The sequence below is a fragment of the Scyliorhinus torazame genome, chromosome 20, assembly GCF_047496885.1.
Source record: "Scyliorhinus torazame isolate Kashiwa2021f chromosome 20, sScyTor2.1, whole genome shotgun sequence".
In the NCBI taxonomy this organism is placed as follows: domain Eukaryota; kingdom Metazoa; phylum Chordata; class Chondrichthyes; order Carcharhiniformes; family Scyliorhinidae; genus Scyliorhinus; species Scyliorhinus torazame.
In genome coordinates this window covers 21,621,668-21,643,588 of record NC_092726.1, presented here as the reverse complement: position 1 = coordinate 21,643,588, position 21,921 = coordinate 21,621,668, and the positions used below count along the sequence as shown (strand labels likewise).

General features: G+C 57.5%; 1 protein-coding gene across 1 annotated transcript in view; it reads right to left on the bottom strand.

Annotated features, from left to right (window-relative positions):
- The window catches only part of LOC140396945 (ankyrin-1-like), a 660,380-nt gene that overhangs the window by 108,503 nt on the left and 529,956 nt on the right, over positions 1-21,921 (bottom strand). Inside the window, exons 23-29 of the mRNA XM_072485893.1 lie at positions 19,667-19,687; positions 18,920-19,025; positions 18,587-18,674; positions 16,910-17,028; positions 16,646-16,726; positions 16,383-16,454; positions 9,027-9,251 (exon numbers count right to left, since the gene is read on the bottom strand). Of these exons, the coding sequence (XP_072341994.1) occupies positions 9,027-9,251; positions 16,383-16,454; positions 16,646-16,726; positions 16,910-17,028; positions 18,587-18,674; positions 18,920-19,025; positions 19,667-19,687 (712 nt within the window). The remainder of the gene's footprint in view (positions 1-9,026; positions 9,252-16,382; positions 16,455-16,645; positions 16,727-16,909; positions 17,029-18,586; positions 18,675-18,919; positions 19,026-19,666; positions 19,688-21,921) is intronic.

The window sequence follows — 21,921 nt, the reverse complement described above, 5'->3', positions numbered from 1 at the left end:
TGTTCCCGCTGCTTCCCAATCCCTCTCCCTCAATATTATCCCAGGAACTGTGTTTCAACCTCTCCCAGTGTGTTCCCGCTGCTTCCCAATCCCTCTCCCTCAATATTATCCCAGGAACTGTGTTTCAACCTCTCCCAGTGTGTTCCCGCTGCTTCCCAATCCCTCTCCCTCAATATTATCCCAGGAACTGTGTTTCAACCTCTCCCAGTGTGTTCCCGCTGCTTCCCAATCCCTCTCCCTCAATATTATCCCAGGAACTGTGTTTCAACCTCTCCCAGTGTGTTCCCGCTGCTTCCCAATCCCTCTCCCTCAATATTATCCCAGGAACTGTGTTTCAACCTCTCCCAGTGTGTTCCCGCTGCTTCCCAATCCCTCTCCCTCAATATTATCCCAGGAACTGTGTTTCAACCTCTCCCAGTGTGTTCTCGCTGCTTCCCAATCCCTCTCCCTCAATATTATCCCAGGAACTGTGTTTCAACCTCTCCCAGTGTGTTCCCGCTGCTTCCCAATCCCTCTCCCTCAATATTATCCCAGGAACTGTGTTTCAACCTCTCCCAGTGTGTTCCCGCTGCTTCCCAATCCCTCTCCCTCAATATTATCCCAGGAACTGTGTTTCAACCTCTCCCAGTGTGTTCCCGCTGCTTCCCAATCCCTCTCCCTCAATATTATCCCAGGAATTGTGTTCGCGCTGCTCCCACTGTGTTCCCGCTGCTTCCTAATCCCTCTCATTCAATATTTACCCAGGAATTGTGTTTCAACCTTTCCCAGTGTGTTCCCACTGCTTTCCAATCCCGCTCATTCAATATTTACCCAGGAATTGTGTTCCCGCTGCTTCCAGTGTGTTCCCACTGCTTCCCAATCCCGCTCATTCAATATTTACCCAGGAATTGTGATCCCGCTGCTTCCAGTGTGTTCCCGCTGCTTCCCAATCCCGCTCATTCAATATTTACCCAGGAATTGTGTTCCCGCTGCTTCCACTGTGTTCCCACTGCTTCCCAATCCCGCTCATTCAATATTTACCCAGGAATTGTGTTCCCGCTGCTCCCATTGTGTTCCCACTGCTTCCCAATCCCGCTCATTCAATATTTACCCAGGAATTGTGTTCCCGCTGCTTCCACTGTGTTCCCACTGCTTCCCAATCCCGCTCATTCAATATTTACCCAGGAATTGTTTTCCCGCTGCTTCCACTGTGTTCCCACTGCTTCCCAATCCCGCTCATTCAATATTATCCCAGGAATTGTGTTCCCGCTGCTTCCAGTGTGTTCCCACTGCTTCCTAATCCCTCTCATTCAATATTATCCCAGGAATTGTGTTCCCGCTGCTCCCACTGTGTTCCCACTGCTTCCCAATCCCTCTCATTCAATATTATCCCAGGAATTGTGTTCCCGCTGCGCCCACTGTGTTCCCACTGCTTCCCAATCCCTCTCATTCAATATTTACCCAGGAATTGTGTTCCCGCTGCTCCCACTGTGTTCCCACTGCTTCCCAATCCCGCTCATTCAATATTTACCCAGGAATTGTGTTCCCGCTGCTTCCAGTGTGTTCCCACTGCTTCCTAATCCCTCTCCCTCAATATTATCCCAGGAATTGTGTTCCCGCTGCTTCCAGTGTGTTCCCGCTGCTTCCCAATCCCTCTCCCTCAATATTATCCCAGGAACTGTGATTCAACCTCTTCCAGTGTGTTCCCGCTGCTTCCCAATCCCTCTCCCTCAATATTATCCCAGGAATTGTGTTCCCGCTGGTCCCAGTGTGTTCCTGCTGCTTCCAAATCCCTCTCATTCAATATTATCCCAAATATTGTGTTCCCGCTGGTCCCAGTGCGCTCCCGCTGCTTCCCAATCCCTCTCCCTCAATATTATCCCAGGAACTGTGTTTCAACCTCTCCCAGTGTGTTCCCGCTGCTTCCCAATCCCTCTCCCTCAATATTATCCCAGGAACTGTGTTTCAACCTCTCCCAGTGCGCTCCCGCTGCTTCCCAATCCCTCTCCCTCAATATTATCCCAGGAACTGTGTTTCAACCTCTCCCAGTGTGTTCCCGCTGCTTCCCAATCCCTCTCCCTCAATATTATCCCAGGAACTGTGTTTCAACCTCTCCCAGTGTGTTCCCGCTGCTTCCTAATCCCTCTCCCTCGATATTATCCCAGGAACTGTGTTTCAACCTCTCCCAGTGTGTTCCCGCTGCTTCCCAATCCCTCTCCCTCAATATTATCCCAGGAACTGTGTTTCAACCTCTCCCACTGTGTTCCCGCTGCTTCCCAATCCCTCTCCCTCAATATTATCCCAGGAACTGTGTTTCAACCTCTCCCAGTGTGTTCCCGCTGCTTCCCAATCCCTCTCCCTCAATATTATCCCAGGAACTGTGTTTCAACATCTCCCAGTGTGTTCCCGCTGCTTCCCAATCCCTCTCCCTCAATATTATCCCAGGAATTGTGTTCCCGCTGCTCCCACTGTGTTCCCGCTGCTTCCTAATCCCTCTCATTCAATATTTACCCAGGAACTGTGTTTCAACCTTTCCCAGTGTGTTCCCGCTGCTTCCCAATCCCGCTCATTCAATATTTACCCAGGAATTGTGTTCCCGCTGCTCCCATTGTGTTCCCACTGCTTCCCAATCCCGCTCATTCAATATTTACCCAGGAATTGTGTTCCCGCTGCTTCCACTGTGTTCCCACTGCTTCCCAATCCCGCTCATTCAATATTTACCCAGGAATTGTGTTCCCGCTGCTCCCATTGTGTTCCCACTGCTTCCCAATCCCGCTCATTCAATATTTACCCAGGAATTGTTTTCCCGCTGCTTCCACTGTGTTCCCACTGCTTCCCAATCCCGCTCATTCAATATTATCCCAGGAATTGTGTTCCCGCTGCTTCCAGTGTGTTCCCACTGCTTCCTAATCCCTCTCCCTCAATATTATCCCAGGAACTGTGTTTCAACCTCTCCCAGTGTGTTCCCGCTGCTTCCCAATCCCTCTCCCTCAATATTATCCCAGGAACTGTGTTTCAACCTCTCCCAGTGTGTTCCCGCTGCTTCCCAATCCCTCTCCCTCAATATTATCCCAGGAACTGTGTTTCAACCTCTCCCAGTCTGTTCCCGCTGCTTCCCAATCCCTCTCCCTCAATATTATCCCAGGAATTGTGTTCCCGCTGCTCCCACTGTGTTCCCGCTGCTTCCTAATCCCTCTCATTCAATATTTACCCAGGAATTGTGTTTCAACCTTTCCCAGTGTGTTCCCACTGCTTTCCAATCCCGCTCATTCAATATTTACCCAGGAATTGTGTTCCCGCCGCTTCCAGTGTGTTCCCGCTGCTTCCCAATCCCGCTCATTCAATATTTACCCAGGAATTGTGTTCCCGCTGCTTCCAGTGTGTTCCCACTGCTTCCCAATCCCGCTCATTCAATATTTACCCAGGAATTGTGATCCCGCTGCTTCCAGTGTGTTCCCGCTGCTTCCCAATCCCGCTCATTCAATATTTACCCAGGAATTGTGTTCCCGCTGCTTCCACTGTGTTCCCACTGCTTCCCAATCCCGCTCATTCAATATTTACCCAGGAATTGTGTTCCCGCTGCTCCCATTGTGTTCCCACTGCTTCCCAATCCCGCTCATTCAATATTCACCCAGGAATTGTGTTCCCGCTGCTTCCACTGTGTTCCCACTGCTTCCCAATCCCGCTCATTCAATATTTACCCAGGAATTGTTTTCCCGCTGCTTCCACTGTGTTCCCACTGCTTCCCAATCCAGCTCATTCAATATTATCCCAGGAATTGTGTTCCCGCTGCTTCCAGTGTGTTCCCACTGCTTCCTAATCCCTCTCATTCAATATTATCCCAGGAATTGTGTTCCCGCTGCTCCCACTGTGTTCCCACTGCTTCCCAATCCCTCTCATTCAATATTATCCCAGGAATTGTGTTCCCGCTGCTCCCACTGTGTTCCCACTGCTTCCCAATCCCTCTCATTCAATATTTACCCAGGAATTGTGTTCCCGCTGCTCCCACTGTGTTCCCACTGCTTCCCAATCCCGCTCATTCAATATTTACCCAGGAATTGTGTTCCCGCTGCTTCCAGTGTGTTCCCACTGCTTCCTAATCCCTCTCCCTCAATATTATCCCAGGAATTGTGTTCCCGCTGCTTCCAGTGTGTTCCCGCTGCTTCCCAATCCCTCTCCCTCAATATTATCCCAGGAACTGTGATTCAACCTCTTCCAGTGTGTTCCCGCTGCTTCCCAATCCCTCTCCCTCAATATTATCCCAGGAATTGTGTTCCCGCTGGTCCCAGTGTGTTCCTGCTGCTTCCAAATCCCTCTCATTCAATATTATCCCAAATATTGTGTTCCCGCTGGTCCCAGTGCGCTCCCGCTGCTTCCCAATCCCTCTCCCTCAATATTATCCCAGGAACTGTGTTTCAACCTCTCCCAGTGTGTTCCCGCTGCTTCCCAATCCCTCTCCCTCAATATTATCCCAGGAACTGTGGTTCAACCTCTCCCAGTGCGCTCCCGCTGCTTCCCAATCCCTCTCCCTCAATATTATCCCAGGAACTGTGTTTCAACCTCTCCCAGTGTGTTCCCGCTGCTTCCCAATCCCTCTCCCTCAATATTATCCCAGGAACTGTGTTTCAACCTCTCCCAGTGTGTTCCCGCTGCTTCCTAATCCCTCTCCCTCGATATTATCCCAGGAACTGTGTTTCAACCTCTCCCAGTGTGTTCCCGCTGCTTCCCAATCCCTCTCCCTCAATATTATCCCAGGAACTGTGTTTCAACCTCTCCCACTGTGTTCCCGCTGCTTCCCAATCCCTCTCCCTCAATATTATCCCAGGAACTGTGTTTCAACCTCTCCCAGTGTGTTCCCGCTGCTTCCCAATCCCTCTCCCTCAATATTATCCCAGGAACTGTGTTTCAACCTCTCCCAGTGTGTTCCCGCTGCTTCCCAATCCCTCTCCCTCAATATTATCCCAGGAATTGTGTTCCCGCTGCTCCCACTGTGTTCCCGCTGCTTCCTAATCCCTCTCATTCAATATTTACCCAGGAACTGTGTTTCAACCTTTCCCAGTGTGTTCCCGCTGCTTCCCAATCCCGCTCATTCAATATTTACCCAGGAATTGTGTTCCCGCTGCTCCCATTGTGTTCCCACTGCTTCCCAATCCCGCTCATTCAATATTTACCCAGGAATTGTGTTCCCGCTGCTTCCACTGTGTTCCCAGTGCTTCCCAATACCGCTCATTCAATATTTACCCAGGAATTGTGTTCCCGCTGCTCCCATTGTGTTCCCACTGCTTCCCAATCCCGCTCATTCAATATTTACCCAGGAATTGTTTTCCCGCTGCTTCCACTGTGTTCCCACTGCTTCCCAATCCCGCTCATTCAATATTATCCCAGGAATTGTGTTCCCGCTGCTTCCAGTGTGTTCCCACTGCTTCCTAATCCCTCTCATTCAATATTATCCCAGGAATTGTGTTCCCGCTGCTCCCACTGTGTTCCCACTGCTTCCCAATCCCTCTCATTCAATATTATCCCAGGCATTGTGTTCCCGCTGCTCCCACTGTGTTCCCACTGCTTCCCAATCCCTCTCATTCAATATTTACCCAGGAATTGTGTTCCCGCTGCTCCCACTGTGTTCCCACTGCTTCCCAATCCCGCTCATTCAATATTTACCCAGGAATTGTGTTCCCGCTGCTTCCAGTGTGTTCCCACTGCTTCGTAATCCCTCTCCCTCAATATTATCCCAGGAATTGTGTTCCCGCTGCTTCCAGTGTGTTCCCGCTGCTTCCCAATCCCTCTCCCTCAATATTATCCCAGGAACTGTGATTCAACCTCTTCCAGTGTGTTCCCGCTGCTTCCCAATCCCTCTCCCTCAATATTATCCCAGGAATTGTGTTCCCGCTGGTCCCAGTGTGTTCCTGCTGCTTCCAAATCCCTCTCATTCAATATTATCCCAAATATTGTGTTCCCGCTGGTCCCAGTGCGCTCCCGCTGCTTCCCAATCCCTCTCCCCCAATATTATCCCAGGAACTGTGTTTCAACCTCTCCCAGTGTGTTCCCGCTGCTTCCCAATCCCTCTCCCTCAATATTATCCCAGGAACTGTGTTTCAACCTCTCCCAGTGCGCTCCCGCTGCTTCCCAATCCCTCTCCCTCAATATTATCCCAGGAACTGTGTTTCAACCTCTCCCAGTGTGTTCCCGCTGCTTCCCAATCCCTCTCCCTCAATATTATCCCAGGAACTGTGTTTCAACCTCTCCCAGTGTGTTCCCGCTGCTTCCTAATCCCTCTCCCTCGATATTATCCCAGGAACTGTGTTTCAACCTCTCCCAGTGTGTTCCCGCTGCTTCCCAATCCCTCTCCCTCAATATTATCCCAGGAACTGTGTTTCAACCTCTCCCACTGTGTTCCCGCTGCTTCCCAATCCCTCTCCCTCAATATTATCCCAGGAACTGTGTTTCAACCTCTCCCAGTGTGTTCCCGCTGCTTCCCAATCCCTCTCCCTCAATATTATCCCAGGAACTGTGTTTCAACCTCTCCCAGTGTGTTCCCGCTGCTTCCCAATCCCTCTCCCTCAATATTATCCCAGGAATTGTGTTCCCGCTGCTCCCACTGTGTTCCCGCTGCTTCCCAATCCCTCTCCCTCAATATTATCCCAGGAACTGTGTTTCAACCTCTCCCAGTGTGTTCCCGCTGCTTCCCAATCCCTCTCCCTCAATATTATCCCAGGAACTGTGTTTCAACCTCTCCCACTGTGTTCCCGCTGCTTCCCAATCCCTCTCCCTCAATATTATCCCAGGAACTGTGTTTCAACCTCTCCCAGTGTGTTCCCGCTGCTTCCCAATCCCTCTCCCTCAATATTATCCCAGGAACTGTGTTTCAACCTCTCCCAGTGTGTTCCCGCTGCTTCCCAATCCCTCTCCCTCAATATTATCCCAGGAATTGTGTTCCCGCTGCTCCCACTGTGTTCCCGCTGCTTCCTAATCCCTCTCATTCAATATTTACCCAGGAACTGTGTTTTAACCTTTCCCAGTGTGTTCCCACTGCTTCCCAATCCCGCTCATTCAATATTTACCCAGGAATTGTGTCCCGCTGCTTCCAGTGTGTTCCCGCTGCTTCCCAATCCCTCTCCCTCAATATTATCCCAGGAATTGTGATTCAACCTCTTCCAGTGTGTTCCCACTGCTTCCCAATCCCTCTCCCTCAATATTATCCCAGGAACTGTGATTCAACCTCTCCCAGTGTGTTCCCGCTGCTTCCCAATGCCTCTCCCTCAATATTATCCCAGGAACTGTGATTCAACCTCTTCCAGTGTGTTCCCGCTGCTTCCCAATCCCTCTCCCTCAATATTATCCCAGGAACTGTGTTTCAACCTCTCCCAGTGTGTTCCCACTGCTTCCCAATCCCTCTCCCTCAATATTATCCCAGGAACTGTGTTTCAACCTCTCCCAGTGTGTTCCCGCTGCGTCCCAATCCCTCTCCCTCAATATTATCCCAGGAACTGTGTTTCAACCTCTCCCAGTGTGTTCCCGCTGCTTCCTAATCCCTCTCCTTCAATATTATCCCAGGAACTGTTTTCCCGCTGCTTCCAGTGTGTTCCCGCTGCTTCCTAATGCCTCTCCCTCAATATTTACCCAGGAATCGTGTTCCCGCTGCTCCCACTGTGTTCCCGCTGCTTCCCAATCCCTCTCATTCAATATTTACCCAGGAATTGTGTTCCCGCTGCTCCCACTGTGTTCCCACTGCTTCCTAATCCCTCTCATTCACTATTATCCCAGGAATTGTGTTCCCGCTGCTTCCAGTGTGTTCCCGCTGCTTCCCAATCCCTCTCCCTCAATATTATCCCAGGAACTGTGATTCAACCTCTTCCAGTGTGTTCCCGCTGCTTCCCAATCCCTCTCCCTCAATATTATCCCAGGAATTGTGTTCCCGCTGGTCCCAGTGCGCTCCCGCTGCTTCCCAAACCCTCTCTCTCAATATTACCCCAGGAATTGTGTTCCCGCTAGTCCCAGTGTGATCCCGCTGCTTCCCAATCCCTCTCCCTCAATATTATCCCAGGAACTGTGTTTCAACCTTTCCCAGTGTGTTCCCGCTGCTTCCCAATCCCTCTCCCTCGATATTATCCCAGGAATTGTGTTCCCGCTGCTCCCACTGTGTTCCCGCTGCTTCCCAATCCCGCTCATTCAATATTTACCCAGGAATTGTGTTCCCGCTGCTCCCACTGTGTTCCTGCTGCTTCCCAATCCCTCTCATTCAATATTTACCCAGGAACTGTTTTCCCGCTGCTTCCAGTGTGTTCCCAGTGCTTCCTAATGCCTCTCCTTCAATATTATCCCAGGAATTGTGTTCCCGCTGCTCCCACTGTGTTCCCACTGCTTCCTAATCCCTCTCATTCAATATTTACCCAGGAATCGTGTTCCCGCTGCTTCCAGTGTGTTCCCACTGCTTCCCAATCCCTCTCATTCAATATTTACCCAGGAACTGTTTTCCCGCTGCTTCCAGTGTGTTCCCAGTGCTTCCTAATGCCTCTCCTTCAATATTATCCCAGGAATTGTGTTCCCGCTGCTCCCACTGTGTTCCCACTGCTTCCTAATCCCTCTCATTCAATATTTACCCAGGAATTGTGTTCCCGCTGCTTCCAGTGTGTTCCCGCTGCTTCCCAATCCCTCTCCCTCAATATTATCCCAGGAACTGTGATTCAACCTCTTCCAGTGTGTTCCCGCTGCTTCCCAATCCCTCTCCCTCAATATTATCCCAGGAATTGTGTTCCCGCTGGTCCCAGCGTGTTCCTGCTGCTTCCAAATCCCTCTCATTCAATATTATCCCAAATATTGTGTTCCCGCTGGTCCCAGTGCGCTCCCGCTGCTTCCCAAACCCTCTCCCTCAATATTATCCCAGGAATTGTGTTCCCGCTAGTCCCAGTGTGTTCCCGCTGCTTCCGAATCCCTCTCCCTCAATATTAGACACAGGTACTCACCCCAGGAATTGTGTTCCCGCTGGTCCCAGTGTGTTCCCGCTGCTTCCCAATCCCGCTCCCTCAATATTACACACAGGTACTCACCCCAGGAATTGTGTTCCCGCTGGTCCCAGTGCGATCACTCTGCTTCCCAATCCCTCTCCTTCTACGAGCGGGGGCGGACTAACCAATTTCTGGGATTTGACCAGCCGGCAGGTGATGCGCGTGGGCGCGTTGCACGTCCGTGGCGGGATGATCACTCTCATGCCGTTGTGCCGGCTTCCTCGCATGGAACCGCCCCGCGCGTCCACCATGAAGCTCACCAGAAACCTGCCAAGGAGAGGGAGAGGGGGAGATGGTGACCTGCGTCAAAACGGACTACCTTCCCTCGCCCGTGGCTGGTCAGTATCACAATTCCTTCCATCCCAGCCTTCGCCCATGTCGCCCGGTTCTCTATATGTGTCGATCTCGGTGTTGAAAGGTCGGATTATTCCCCCTTATTGGACAGGGTGAGCCAGATTCACGCGGGGCTGCTTTGTCCTGGATGGTGTCGAGCTTCTTGAGTGTTGTTGGGAGCTGCACTCATCCAGGCAAGTGGGGAGTATTCCATCACACTCCTGACTTGTGTCCTTGTAGATGGTGGACAGGCATAGAATCCCTGCGGTGCAGAAGGCGGCCATTCGGCCCATCGAGTCTGCACCGGCCCTTGCTCCGATAGAGCACCCGACCTAGGCCCAAACCCCCGCTGCTATCCCCGTAACCACACCAAACTTCATGGGCAATATCAGCACGGCCAATCCACCTAACCTGGACTGTGGGAGGAAACCGGAGCACCCGGAGGAAACCCACGCGGACACGGGGGAGAACGTGCAGACTCCGCACAGACAGTGACCCAAGCCGGGAATCGAACCCCCGGGACCCTGGCGTTGTGAGGCAGCAGTGCTAACCACTGTGCCGCCGTCCTGCCCAAAGTCGGGAGGTCTCCCAGCCTCTGACCTGTTCGGGTCGGCTCAGTATTTATACGGTTTTACCTGGAGCAGCTGAAGATGGTTGGGCCTTGGGCAGTATCAGCGTACAGGCCGCAGTCTGTTCTCCCAGCGCTGGCCTCAACGTGGCGCAGCTACGAAAGAGAAATCCTTCTGAAGGACAATACCCAGGGCCCCAACCTCGCCCTCCACCCATACCGGCTCGGTCATAGAATTCAGAGGGGACGCGACGAAACCCACACTGCCTACAATTCTTCTCACAGTCACAAGAGGGAGTCACCAAGCTGCCGTGCTCTTGACTAAAGATCACACGGGCGATTTAAAGCTTTTGCGATCATTTTGTAGACAGCGCGACAGGTTGTCAGTGGCAGTACATGAGGGAAGAGGTTAGAGAAAGCGGAGAGATCGAGATACTGCAAGCATTGGCCATTTGGAACATTTATCAGCATTTGCATTGCAGTTTTGCAAACTTACCATCTCTTTAATGAGCTGCTACCTCATTGAGTGCGTAGCGATAAGACATTGCTACATGCCAAACACAAAGAAATTAATTCACCCCAGTCACTAATGTGTGCGTCGCCTACCGCCCAGTCGCTGTAATTCACTCCCAATTGGACACAATACTGCTTCTGTATCCTGGTCAATCTTGTCTAAGTGTCGAAACACGTTCATTAAATTCTGGCGAGGTTTTCTAATCCCGGACGGTGGGCCCAAGTTTACCCTCCCAGTCTCTGCCTGGACAGACCAGATAACGACAGCACTCGTCTGCGCCGAATCCCTCTAACACTGGGTCAGGGTGGAGTGCAAGGGTCTTTTATGCTTGGGAGCCAATATGCGCTGCGCGGTTTCACAATGCGAGCTCCTGCACACGTGGAGGGCGGCAAGAGGCGAACAGTCTTTCCCGATGGAGGGAGAGTGATTGTGGTCGATGGCAGCCCAGGCAAAAGCCACCAGTGGAAATCTGTGTGCGTCCCTCTCGCCCTCTCCCCCTCTTTCGGAACAGGAGGGGACCATTCAGATCCTCTTTCTGTTCTGGTATTAACTCATGGTTGACCTGCATTTGAACTCTCCCCTCTTTCCTGAGCCTTCACAGAGCCAGAATCCATCGATCGGAGCAAAGGGGAATCCAGTTTTCCATGATCCTCGACAACGCACCTCGGAGAGAACCAGCGGGAATTTCTAAATGTGCCCCTTGTCCGGGACTTGGCCCACCGGAGCAAGTACTTTCTCTCGACCCTTCAACCTTCTGTACATTTATATCAGATTCCCCCTGAATCATTTATACCCAAATGAACACAAGGCCTAGTCTAGCCAACTTCTCCTCATGGTTTGACAACGAACAACTGGGTTGGTTGTTTAATAATCAAAACACTGACAGCTGTTCCTGCATCACAATTTCAGTTAATCGTTCAAAATTGCATCTCCAGCGACCATTGAAACACCTCCCATGACCTTGGCACCTGCTCCCCAAGTGGACTTTCACCTCAGCCTCTGTATTTGTACTCGGTCCCATGATGACCTATATTCTAATCTGCCCTGTGACCCCCAGGCCCTGCTCCCAGTGTGCCCTGTGACCCCCAGGCCCTGCTCCCAGTGTGCCCTGTGACCCCGAGGCCCTGCTCCCAGTGTGCCCTGTGACCCCCAGGCCCTGCCCCCAGTGTGCCCTGTGACCCTAGACCCTGCTCCCAGTGTACCCTGTGACCCCCAGGCCCTGCTCCCAGTGTGGCCTGTGACCCCCAGGCCCTGCTCCCAGTGTGGCCTGTGACCCCCAGGCCCTGCTCCAAGTGTGGCCTGTGACCCCCAGGCCCTGCTCCCAGTGTGCCCAGTGACCCCCAGGCCCTGCTCCAAGTGTGGCCTGTGACCCCCAGGCCCTACTCACAGTGTACCCTGTGACCCCCAGGCCCTGCTCCCAGTGTGACCGGTGACCCCCAGACCCTGCTCCCAGTGTGCCCCGTGACCCCCAGGCCCTGCTCCAAGTGTGGCCTGTGACCCCCAGGCCCTACTCACAGTGTACCCTGTGACCCCCAGGCCCTGCTCCCAGTGTGACCGGTGACCCCCAGACCCTGCTCCCAGTGTGCCCCGTGACCCCCAGGCCCTGCTCCAAGTGTGGCCTGTGACCCCCAGGCCCTACTCACAGTGTACCCTGTGACCCCCAGGCCCTGCTCCCAGTGTGCCCGGTGACCCCCAGACCCTGCTCCCTGTGTACCCTGTGACCCCCAGGCCCTGCTCCCAGTGTGGCCTGTGACCCCCAGGCCCTGCTCCCAGTGTGACCGGTGACCCCCAGACCCTGCTCCCAGTGTGCCCCGTGACCCCCAGGCCCTGCTCCAAGTGTGGCCTGTGACCCCCAGGCCCTACTCACAGTGTACCCTGTGACCCCCAGGCCCTGCTCCCAGTGTGCCCGGTGACCCCCAGACCCTGCTCCCTGTGTACCCTGTGACCCCCAGGCCCTGCTCCCAGTGTGGCCTGTGACCCCCAGGCCCTACTCACAGTGTACCCTGTGACCCCCAGGCCCTGCTCCCAGTGTGCCCTGTGACCCCCAGACCCTGCTCCCAGTGTGCTCTGTGACCCCCAGGCCCTGCTCCCAGTGTGCCCTGTGACCCCCAGACCCTGCTCCCAGTGTGCTCTGTGACGCCCAAGCCCTGCTCCCAGTGTGCCCTGTGACCCCAGACCGTGCTCCCAGTGTGCCCTGTGACCCCCAGGCCCTGCTCCCAGTGTGCCCTCTGACCCCAGGCCCTGCTCCCAGTGTGCCCTGTGACCCCCAGGCCCTGCTCCCAGTGTGGCCTGTGACCCCCAGGCCCTACTCACAGTGTACCCTGTGACCCCCTGGCCCTGCTCACAGTGTGCTCTGTGACGCCCAAGCCCTGCTCCCAGTGTGCCCTGTGACCCCAGACCGTGCTCCCAGTGTGCCCTGTGACCCCCAGGCCCTGCTCCCAGTGTGCCCTCTGACCCCAGGCCCTGCTCCCAGTGTGCCCTGTGACCCCCAGGCCCTGCTCCCAGTGTGGCCTGTGACCCCCAGGCCCTACTCACAGTGTACCCTGTGACCCCCTGGCCCTGCTCACAGTGTGCCCTGTGACCCCCAGGCCCTGCTCCCAGTGTGTCCTGTGACCCCCAGGCCCTGCTCCCAGTGTGCCCGGTGACCCCCAGACCCTGCTCCCTGTGTACCCTGTGACCCCCAGGCCCTGCTCCCAGTGTGGCCTGTGACCCCCAGGCCCTACTCACAGTGTACCCTGTGACCCCCAGGCCCTGCTCCCAGTGTGCCCTGTGACCCCCAGACCCTGCTCCCAGTGTGCTCTGTGACCCCAGGCCCTGCTCCCAGTGTGCCCTGTGACCCCCAGACCCTGCTCCCAGTGTGCTCTGTGACGCCCAAGCCCTGCTCCCAGTGTGCCCTGTGACCCCAGACCGTGCTCCCAGTGTGCCCTGTGACCCCCAGGCCCTGCTCCCAGTGTGCCCTCTGACCCCAGGCCCTGCTCCCAGTGTGCCCTGTGACCCCCAGGCCCTGCTCCCAGTGTGGCCTGTGACCCCCAGGCCCTACTCACAGTGTACCCTGTGACCCCCTGGCCCTGCTCACAGTGTGCCCTGTGACCCCCAGGCCCTGCTCCCAGTGTGTCCTGTGACCCCCAGGCCCTGCTCCCAGTGTGCCCTGTGACCCCCAGGCCCTGCTCCCAGTGTGCCCTGTGACCCCCAGACCCTGCTCCCAGTGTGCTCTGTGACCCCCAAGCCCTGCTCCCAGTGTGCCCTGTGACCCCAGACCGTGCTCCCAGTGTGCCCTGTGACCCCCAGGCCCTGCTCCCAGTGTGCCCTCTGACCCCAGGCCCTGCTCCCAGTGTGCCCTGTGACCCCCAGGCCCTGCTCCCAGTGTGCCCTGTGACCCCCAGGCCCTGCTCCCAGTGTGCCCTCTGACCCCAGGCCCTGCTCCCAGTGTGCCCGGTGACCCCCTGGCCCTGCTCACAGTGTGCCCTCTGACCCCAGGCCCTGCTCCCAGTGTGCCCTGTGACCCCCAGACCCTGCTCCCAGTGTGCTCTGTGACCCCCAGGCCCTGCTCCCAGTGTGCCCTGTGACCCCCAGACCCTGCTCCCAGTGTGCTCTGTGACGCCCAAGCCCTGCTCCCAGTGTGCCCTGTGACCCCAGACCGTGCTCCCAGTGTGCCCTGTGACCCCCAGGCCCTGCTCCCAGTGTGCCCTCTGACCCCAGGCCCTGCTCCCAGTGTGCCCTGTGACCCCTAGGCCCTGCTCCCAGTGTGGCCTGTGACCCCCAGGCCCTGCTCCCAGTGTACCCTGTGACCCCCTGGCCCTGCTCCCAGTGTGCCCTGTGACCCCCAGGCCCTGCTCCCAGTGTGCCCTGTGACCCCCAGACCCTGCTCCCAGTGTGCTCTGTGACCCCCAAGCCCTGCTCCCAGTGTGCCCTGTGACCCCAGACCGTGCTCCCAGTGTGCCCTGTGACCCCCAGGCCCTGCTCCCAGTGTGCCCTCTGACCCCAGGCCCTGCTCCCAGTGTGCCCTGTGACCCCCAGGCCCTGCTCCCAGTGTGCCCTGTGACCCCCAGGCCCTGCTCCCAGTGTGCCCTCTGACCCCAGGCCCTGCTCCCAGTGTGCCCGGTGACCCCCTGGCCCTGCTCACAGTGTGCCCTCTGACCCCAGGCCCTGCTCCCAGTGTGCCCTGTGACCCCCAGACCCTGCTCCCAGTGTGCTCTGTGACCCCCAGGCCCTGCTCCCAGTGTGCCCTGTGACCCCCAGACCCTGCTCCCAGTGTGCTCTGTGACCCCCAAGCCCTGCTCCCAGTGTGCCCTGTGACCCCAGACCGTGCTCCCAGTGTGCCCTGTGACCCCCAGGCCCTGCTCCCAGTGTGCCCTCTGACCCCAGGCCCTGCTCCCAGTGTGCCCTGTGACCCCCAGGCCCTGCTCCCAGTGTGGCCTGTGACCCCCAGGCCCTACTCACAGTGTACCCTGTGACCCCCTGGCCCTGCTCACAGTGTGCCCTGTGACCCCCAGGCCCTGCTCCCAGTGTGCCCTGTGACCCCCAGGCCCTGCTCCCAGTGTGCCCTGTGACCCCCAGGCCCTGCTCCCAGAGTGCCCTGTGACCCCCAGACCCTGCTCCCAGTGTGCTCTGTGACCCCCAAGCCCTGCTCCCAGTGTGCCCTGTGACCCCAGACCGTGCTCCCAGTGTGCCCTGTGACCCCCAGGCCCTGCTCCCAGTGTGCCCTCTGACCCCAGGCCCTGCTCCCAGTGTGCCCTGTGACCCCCAGGCCCTGCTCCCAGTGTGCCCTGTGACCCCCAGGCCCTGCTCCCAGTGTGCCCTCTGACCCCAGGTCCTGCTCCCAGTGTGCCCGGTGACCCCCTGGCCCTGCTCACAGTGTGCCCTCTGACCACAGGCCCTGCCTCCAGTGTGCCCTGTGACCCCCTGGCCCTGCTCCCAGTGTGCCCTGTGACCCCAGACCGTGCTCACAGTGTGCCCCGTGACCCCCAGGCCCTGCTCCCAGTGTGCCCTCTGACCCCAGGCCCTGCTCCCAGTGTGCCCTGTGACCCCCAGGCCCTGCTCCCAGTGTGCCCTGTGACCCCAAGGCCCTGCTCCCAGTGTGCCCTCTGACCCCAGGCCCTGCTCCCAGTGTGCCCGGTGACCCCCTGGCCCTGCTCCCAGTGTGCCCTCTGACCCCAGGCCCTGCTCCCAGTGTGCCCTGTGACCCCCAGGCCCTGCTCCCAGTGTGCCCTGTGACCCCCAGGCCCTGCTCCCAGTGTGCCCTGTGACCCCCAGGCCCTGCTCACAGTGTGCCCTGTGACCCCTGGCCCTGCTCACAGTGTGCCCTCTGACCCCAGGCCCTGCTCACAATGTGTCCTGTGACCCCCAGGCCCTGCTCCCAGTGTGCCCTGTGACCCCCAGGCCCTGCTCCCAGTGTGCCCTGTGACCCCCAGGCCCTGCTCCCAGTGTGCCCTGTGACCCCCAGGCCCTGCTCCCAGTGTGCCCTGTGACCCCCAGATCCTGCTCCCAGTGTGCCCTGTGACCCCCAGGCCCTGCTCCCAGTGTGCCCTGTGACCCCGGGCCCTGCTCCCAGTGTGCCCTGTGACCCCCAGTCCCTGCTGCCAGTGTGCCCTGTGACCCCGGGCCGTGCTCCCAGTGTGCCCTGTGACCCCCAGGCCCTGCTCCCAGTGTGCCCTGTGACCCCCAGGCCCTGCTCCCAGTGTACCCTGTGACCCCCAGGCCCTGCTCCCAGTGTGCCCTGTGACCCCGGGCCCTGCTCCCAGTGTGGCCTGTGACCCCCAGGCCCTGCTCCCAGTGTGCCCTGCGTGTTGCAGTGTTGGAATCTGGACTGAGGTGATATAATCTCAGCATTGCCGACAGGGCATAATAAAACTCACAGCTGGAGGTTGGAGAGGCGGAGAGAGAGAGAGAGAGAGAGAGAGAGTGAAGTTGCAAGGAGAGGAAAGTGCTCTTGAATAAAAAACGCAGGATCAGTCTGGCCGCCTGCAGCTTTTGCCTCACTTACCCGCCCCGGATCGGGTTCGCGGCAGGAGTGATATTATGGGATGTTTCCACAGCTGGACTGCTGGTGGACAGGCTAATAAAACAGAAAAGGAGAGAGGGAGAGAGAGAGAGAGATACAAAGTGTTGACGTTCCTCTCGGGCCTTGCTTACCTCAAGAGCACAGGTGCTGAGAACACCTTAAACACTATCAACACGGAATGAGAACGAGTGAGAGATGGAGCCTGCACAGGGTAACCTGCACACCTCCCCTCCAATCTCACTTACCCAGGGGGGGCAGTGTTGTCACTGGGACCGTCCAGGGAGTCTGTACTGCCGAACCTTTCAGGAGCTGGGATGGTGGCTTCACTGATGAAAATAAAATGAGAGAGACGCTCTGTGAGGTATTCCACACCCGTTTTCCTCCAGCCCTCACTTCCCCAGAGATTCTGGAGAGGACACGGACTGGCGAAAATGCTATTCTCTAACAAGGCCGGAAAAATACAATGGCGGAGCGTACGGCGAGCTCTCAAACACGTCTCCCCCACTTACCCAGTGTGGATCGGACTGGCGATCGGACTGATGTTGTCGGACGTCTCTGTGGCCGGGCTACTGGGCGTGTAGGAATCTTCGTCAATGTCCCGGGAGACGGAGATGGAATATTGCTGCTGCTGCGCACACAAGGAGGAGACATTAGGAAAACCGGGACGGGCAACAGGTCATTCAGACAGTCCCGTCCACCACACGGCCCACAGAGTCGGTGCAGGGGCGCGGCAATCTCCTGGGGCGATGTGCCTCCGGAGTGAATGCCAGGCGAGGTGGGACGCTCCGCGCCAGGTCGCACGGGGCTTCGGATCAACCATTTCCCGAGTTGGAAATGGCGCAGTCGCGCCGTTGCGGGCGATTCCTCACACAACCGGACAAAGCTGAGCGTCAGCTCGGTCAATTCTACGCGTGGAACTTGGGTTATTCCTCCATCTGGGTCCCATTGAGCTCCAGACGTCTTGGAATCATAGATCACAGCCTCACTCCAGTGCAGAAGGCTACTCGGCCCATCAGGTCTGCACGGCACCGACCCTCTGAAAGAGCTCCCTCCCCATGGCCCACTCCCCCCGCCCTATCCCCGTGGCCCCACCTAACCATTGGACACTAGGGGCAATTTATCACGGCCAATCCGCCTGACCTGCACATCTTTGGACTGTGGGAGGAAACCGGAGCAGCCGGAGGAAACCCACGCACACACGGGGAGAACGTGCAGACTCCGCACAGACAGGGCCCAAGGCCTGGATTGAACCCGGGTCCCTGAAGCTATGAAGCAACAGTGCTAATCACCGTGCCATCCATACTTGCACCAATACTGTGCAATAAACAGCCACCAAGACTCGAGTTATTTGCCCCGAATCTTTTTTCCACTCCTGCCTGGGGGTCACACAGGGCCTGGGGGTCACACAGGGCCTGGGAGTCACACAGGGCCTGGGAGTCACACAGGGTCTGGGGGGTCACACAGGGCCTGGGGGTCACACAGGGCCTGGGGGTCACACAGGGCCTGGGGGTCACACAGGGCCTGGGGGTCACACAGGGCCTGGGGGTCACACAGGGCCTGGGGGTCACACAGGGCCTAGGGGTCACACAGGGCCTGGGGGTCACACAGGGCCTGGGGGTCACACAGGGTCTGGGGGGTCACACAGGGCCTGGGGGTCACACAGGGCCTGGGGGTCACACAGGGCCTGGGGGTCACACAGGGCCTAGGGGTCACACAGGGCCTAGGGGTCACACAGGGCCTAGGGGTCACACAGGGCCTGGGGTGTCACACAGGGCCTGGGGGGTCACACAGGGCCTGGGGGTCACACAGGGCCTGGGGGGTCACACAGGGCCTGGGGGTCACACAGGGCCTGGGGGTCACACAGGGCCTGGGGGTCACACAGGGCCTGGGGTCACACAGCCCCCATGGAAACATGACTGAGATGAAGGCCCAGTCAGGGAGCGGTGTCGACCACAAACCCACATGTCAGTGCTCTGGGATTCGGCGTACCAACATGCGCCTCTGTCTACCGCTCAACAACCACAGGGGAAGGTTTGTCTCAGTGTCAACCTGACGGGGGAACAGATATAATTCGAGAGGGAGGGACTATCCGGGTGGGGAGGATACACGCGAGGGTTTACCTATCCCAGCAGTCTGAGCCCGTTGCCCAAGGACGCTGGACAAACGTACCCACACTGGCGCCATACCTGCTGTGCCTGGATTGCGGCCTGGTCCTTCGCAGTAATGAGCTCTGGTGCAGCAAATGACATGCGGTGTACGGCGGGAGAGTAGGACCTGGAAATAAACGACAAACACAAAGCAAAACGTTTTTCCCTCAGCCTCTGCCAGCTACAAATCCGACCCCACATTCTCCCCCCTTCCGGGAAGCAGGATCTGTTGTGGACGGAGGTCTCGTCTCTTCCCTGGTTCCAAGACGTTGTTCCGCGGCAGGCGGTCAAGGACTCAGACAGTCGTGTGGCGATCGGTCAGCCATGTAGTGCCGTGCCCCCGCCGCCCCCGACTAACCCAATGAATCTTACACATCAAAGTCAGCGGCCTTCCTCGCAGCCAAGAAGTCATCTTCGCGCTCCTTCGAGTCGTCCAGTTTCAGGTATTTACCCGGGTCCCCGCCAAGGACGTCTTCCCCTGAGGATCAAAGGAGGTCAAGAGGTCACTGACCGCCTGCTCTCAGACCCCTGCAAGAAAAGAGAGAGACATTCCCTGCCCCACCATTCCAACTGCGCTCCTCTCCCTCCCACTTTGGGGCCCAGTCCGCCCTGTATTTGGTTCCCCGCTGCTCGGCAACAGCCCGCTGCCAATATCATCGCCCGCTGGGCATCCCATAAGCTGCTTCGATGAGTTGGTCGGCTGATGGTGAAGCCCCCTCACCGCTGCGAAGATGATCAACATGCGCAGAATGAAGCAGTATCCGATGGAGCTCAGTCCCGCCCGTCTGTGTTGCAGAGAAACGTCACAACTACGCCAGTTAAAAACCGCCTCCACTGACGGCCACTTAACCTCCGCACCCCCAACTCCCAGCCCGCCGCCCCCTACCTTCCCCAAGCTGAAATGGCAGCAGCGCATCCGAACTTGGCTGAGTTCCCAAAGCCGGAGGGAGGGGGACAGTGGACGGGAATGAGAACACAGCGGGTGATGGCATGGAGAGGAATGTGTCATTCACATCGGACTCAGCATGGGGTAAGCCTGGGATGGAAATTTTTTTGCCCCCAATTCGAGTTGCATTTGGCACAATGACGGGGTATTTGAAGCAAAAAGCATTCTCATACCTACGATAGTGTGGGGGTTGCCTGAAAAGGAAGAGGACGAGCATTTAGACCTTCACCAGAACACAAACAACACCCGCTGTAGTTTCCATTTTAAAATGCGAACCAAAGTCAGCGGGTCCTGAGGGAGCCTGACATCTTGTTCCAGGTTCCTGCCCAGTGACCAGCACACAGCTCACACCCTCACCAGGTTCCTGCCTAGTGACCAGTCCACAGCTCACACCCTCACCAGGTTCCTGCCCAGTGACCAGCACACAGCTCACACCCTCACCAGGTTCCTGCCACCCAGTGACCAGCACACAGCTCACACCCTCACCAGGTTCCTGCCCAGTGACCAGCACACAGCTCACACCCTCACCAGGTTCCTGCCCAGTGACCAGCACACAGCTCACACCCTCACCAGGTTCCTGCCCAGTGACCAGCACACAGCTCACACCCTCACCAGGTTCCTGCCCAGTGACCAGCACACAGCTCACACCCTCACCAGGTTCCTGCCACCCAGTGACCAGCACACAGCTCACACCCTCACCAGATTCCTGCCCAGTGACCAGCACACAGCTCACACCCTCACCAGGTTCCTGCCCAGTGACCAGCACACAGCTCACACCCTCACCAGGTTCCTGCCCAGTGACCAGCACACAGCTCACACCCTCACCAGGTTCCTGCCCAGTGACCAGCACACAGCTCACACCCTCACCAGGTTCCTGCCCAGTGACCAGCACACAGCTCACACCCTCACCAGGTTCCTGCCCAGTGACCAGCACACAGCTCACACCCTCACCAGGTTCCTGCCACCCAGTGACCAGCACACAGCTCACACCCTCACCAGGTTCCTGCCACCCAGTGACCAGCACACAGCTCACACCCTCACCAGGTTCCTGCCCAGTGACCAGCACACAGCTCACACCCTCACCAGGTTCCTGCCCAGTGACCAGCACACAGCTCACACCCTCACCAGGTTCCTGCCACCCAGTGACCAGCACACAGCTCACACCCTCACCAGGTTCCTGCCAACCAGTGACCAGCACACAGCTCACACCCTCACCAGGTTCCTGCCACCCAGTGACCAGCGCACAGCTCACACCCTCACCAGGTTCCTGCCCAGTGACCCGCACACAGCTCACACCCTCACCAGATTCCTGCCCAGTGACCAGCGCACAGCTCACACCCTCACCAGGTTCCTGCCCAGTGACCAGCACACAGCTCACACCCTCACCAGGTTCCTGCCCAGTGACCCGCACACAGCTCACACCCTCACCAGATTCCTGCCCAGTGACCAGCACACAGCTCACACCCTCACCAGATTCCTGCCCAGTGACCAGCACACAGCTCACACCCTCACCAGGTTCCTGCCCAGTGACCCGCACACAGCTCACACCCTCACCAGATTCCTGCCCAGTGACCAGCGCACAGCTCACACCCTCACCAGGTTCCTGCCCAGTGACCAGCACACAGCTCACACCCTCACCAGGTTCCTGCCCAGTGACCAGCACACAGCTCACACCCTCACCAGGTTCCTGCCACCCAGTGACCAGCACACAGCTCACACCCTCACCAGATTCCTGCCCAGTGACCAGCACACAGCTCACACCCTCACCAGGTTCCTGCCCAGTGACCAGCACACAGCTCACACCCTCACCAGGTTCCTGCCCAGTGACCAGCACACAGCTCACACCCTCACCAGGTTCCTGCCACCCAGTGACCAGCACACAGCTCACACCCTCACCAGGTTCCTGCCACCCAGTGACCAGCACACAGCTCACACCCTCACCAGGTTCCTGCCACCCAGTGACCAGCACACAGCTCACACCCTCACCAGGTTCCTGCCCAGTGACCAGCACACAGCTCACACCCTCACCAGGTTCCTGCCCAGTGACCAGCACACAGCTCACACCCTCACCAGGTTCCTGCCACCCAGTGACCAGCACACAGCTCACACCCTCACCAGGTTCCTGCCAACCAGTGACCAGCACACAGCTCACACCCTCACCAGGTTCCTGCCACCCAGTGACCAGCGCACAGCTCACACCCTCACCAGGTTCCTGCCCAGTGACCAGCACACAGCTCACACCCTCACCAGGTTCCTGCCCAGTGACCAGCACACAGCTCACACCCTCACCAGGTTCCTGCCACCCAGTGACCAGCACACAGCTCACACCCTCACCAGGTTCCTGCCCAGTGACCAGCACACAGCTCACACCCTCACCAGGTTCCTGCCCAGTGACCAGCACACAGCTCACACCCTCACCAGGTTCCTG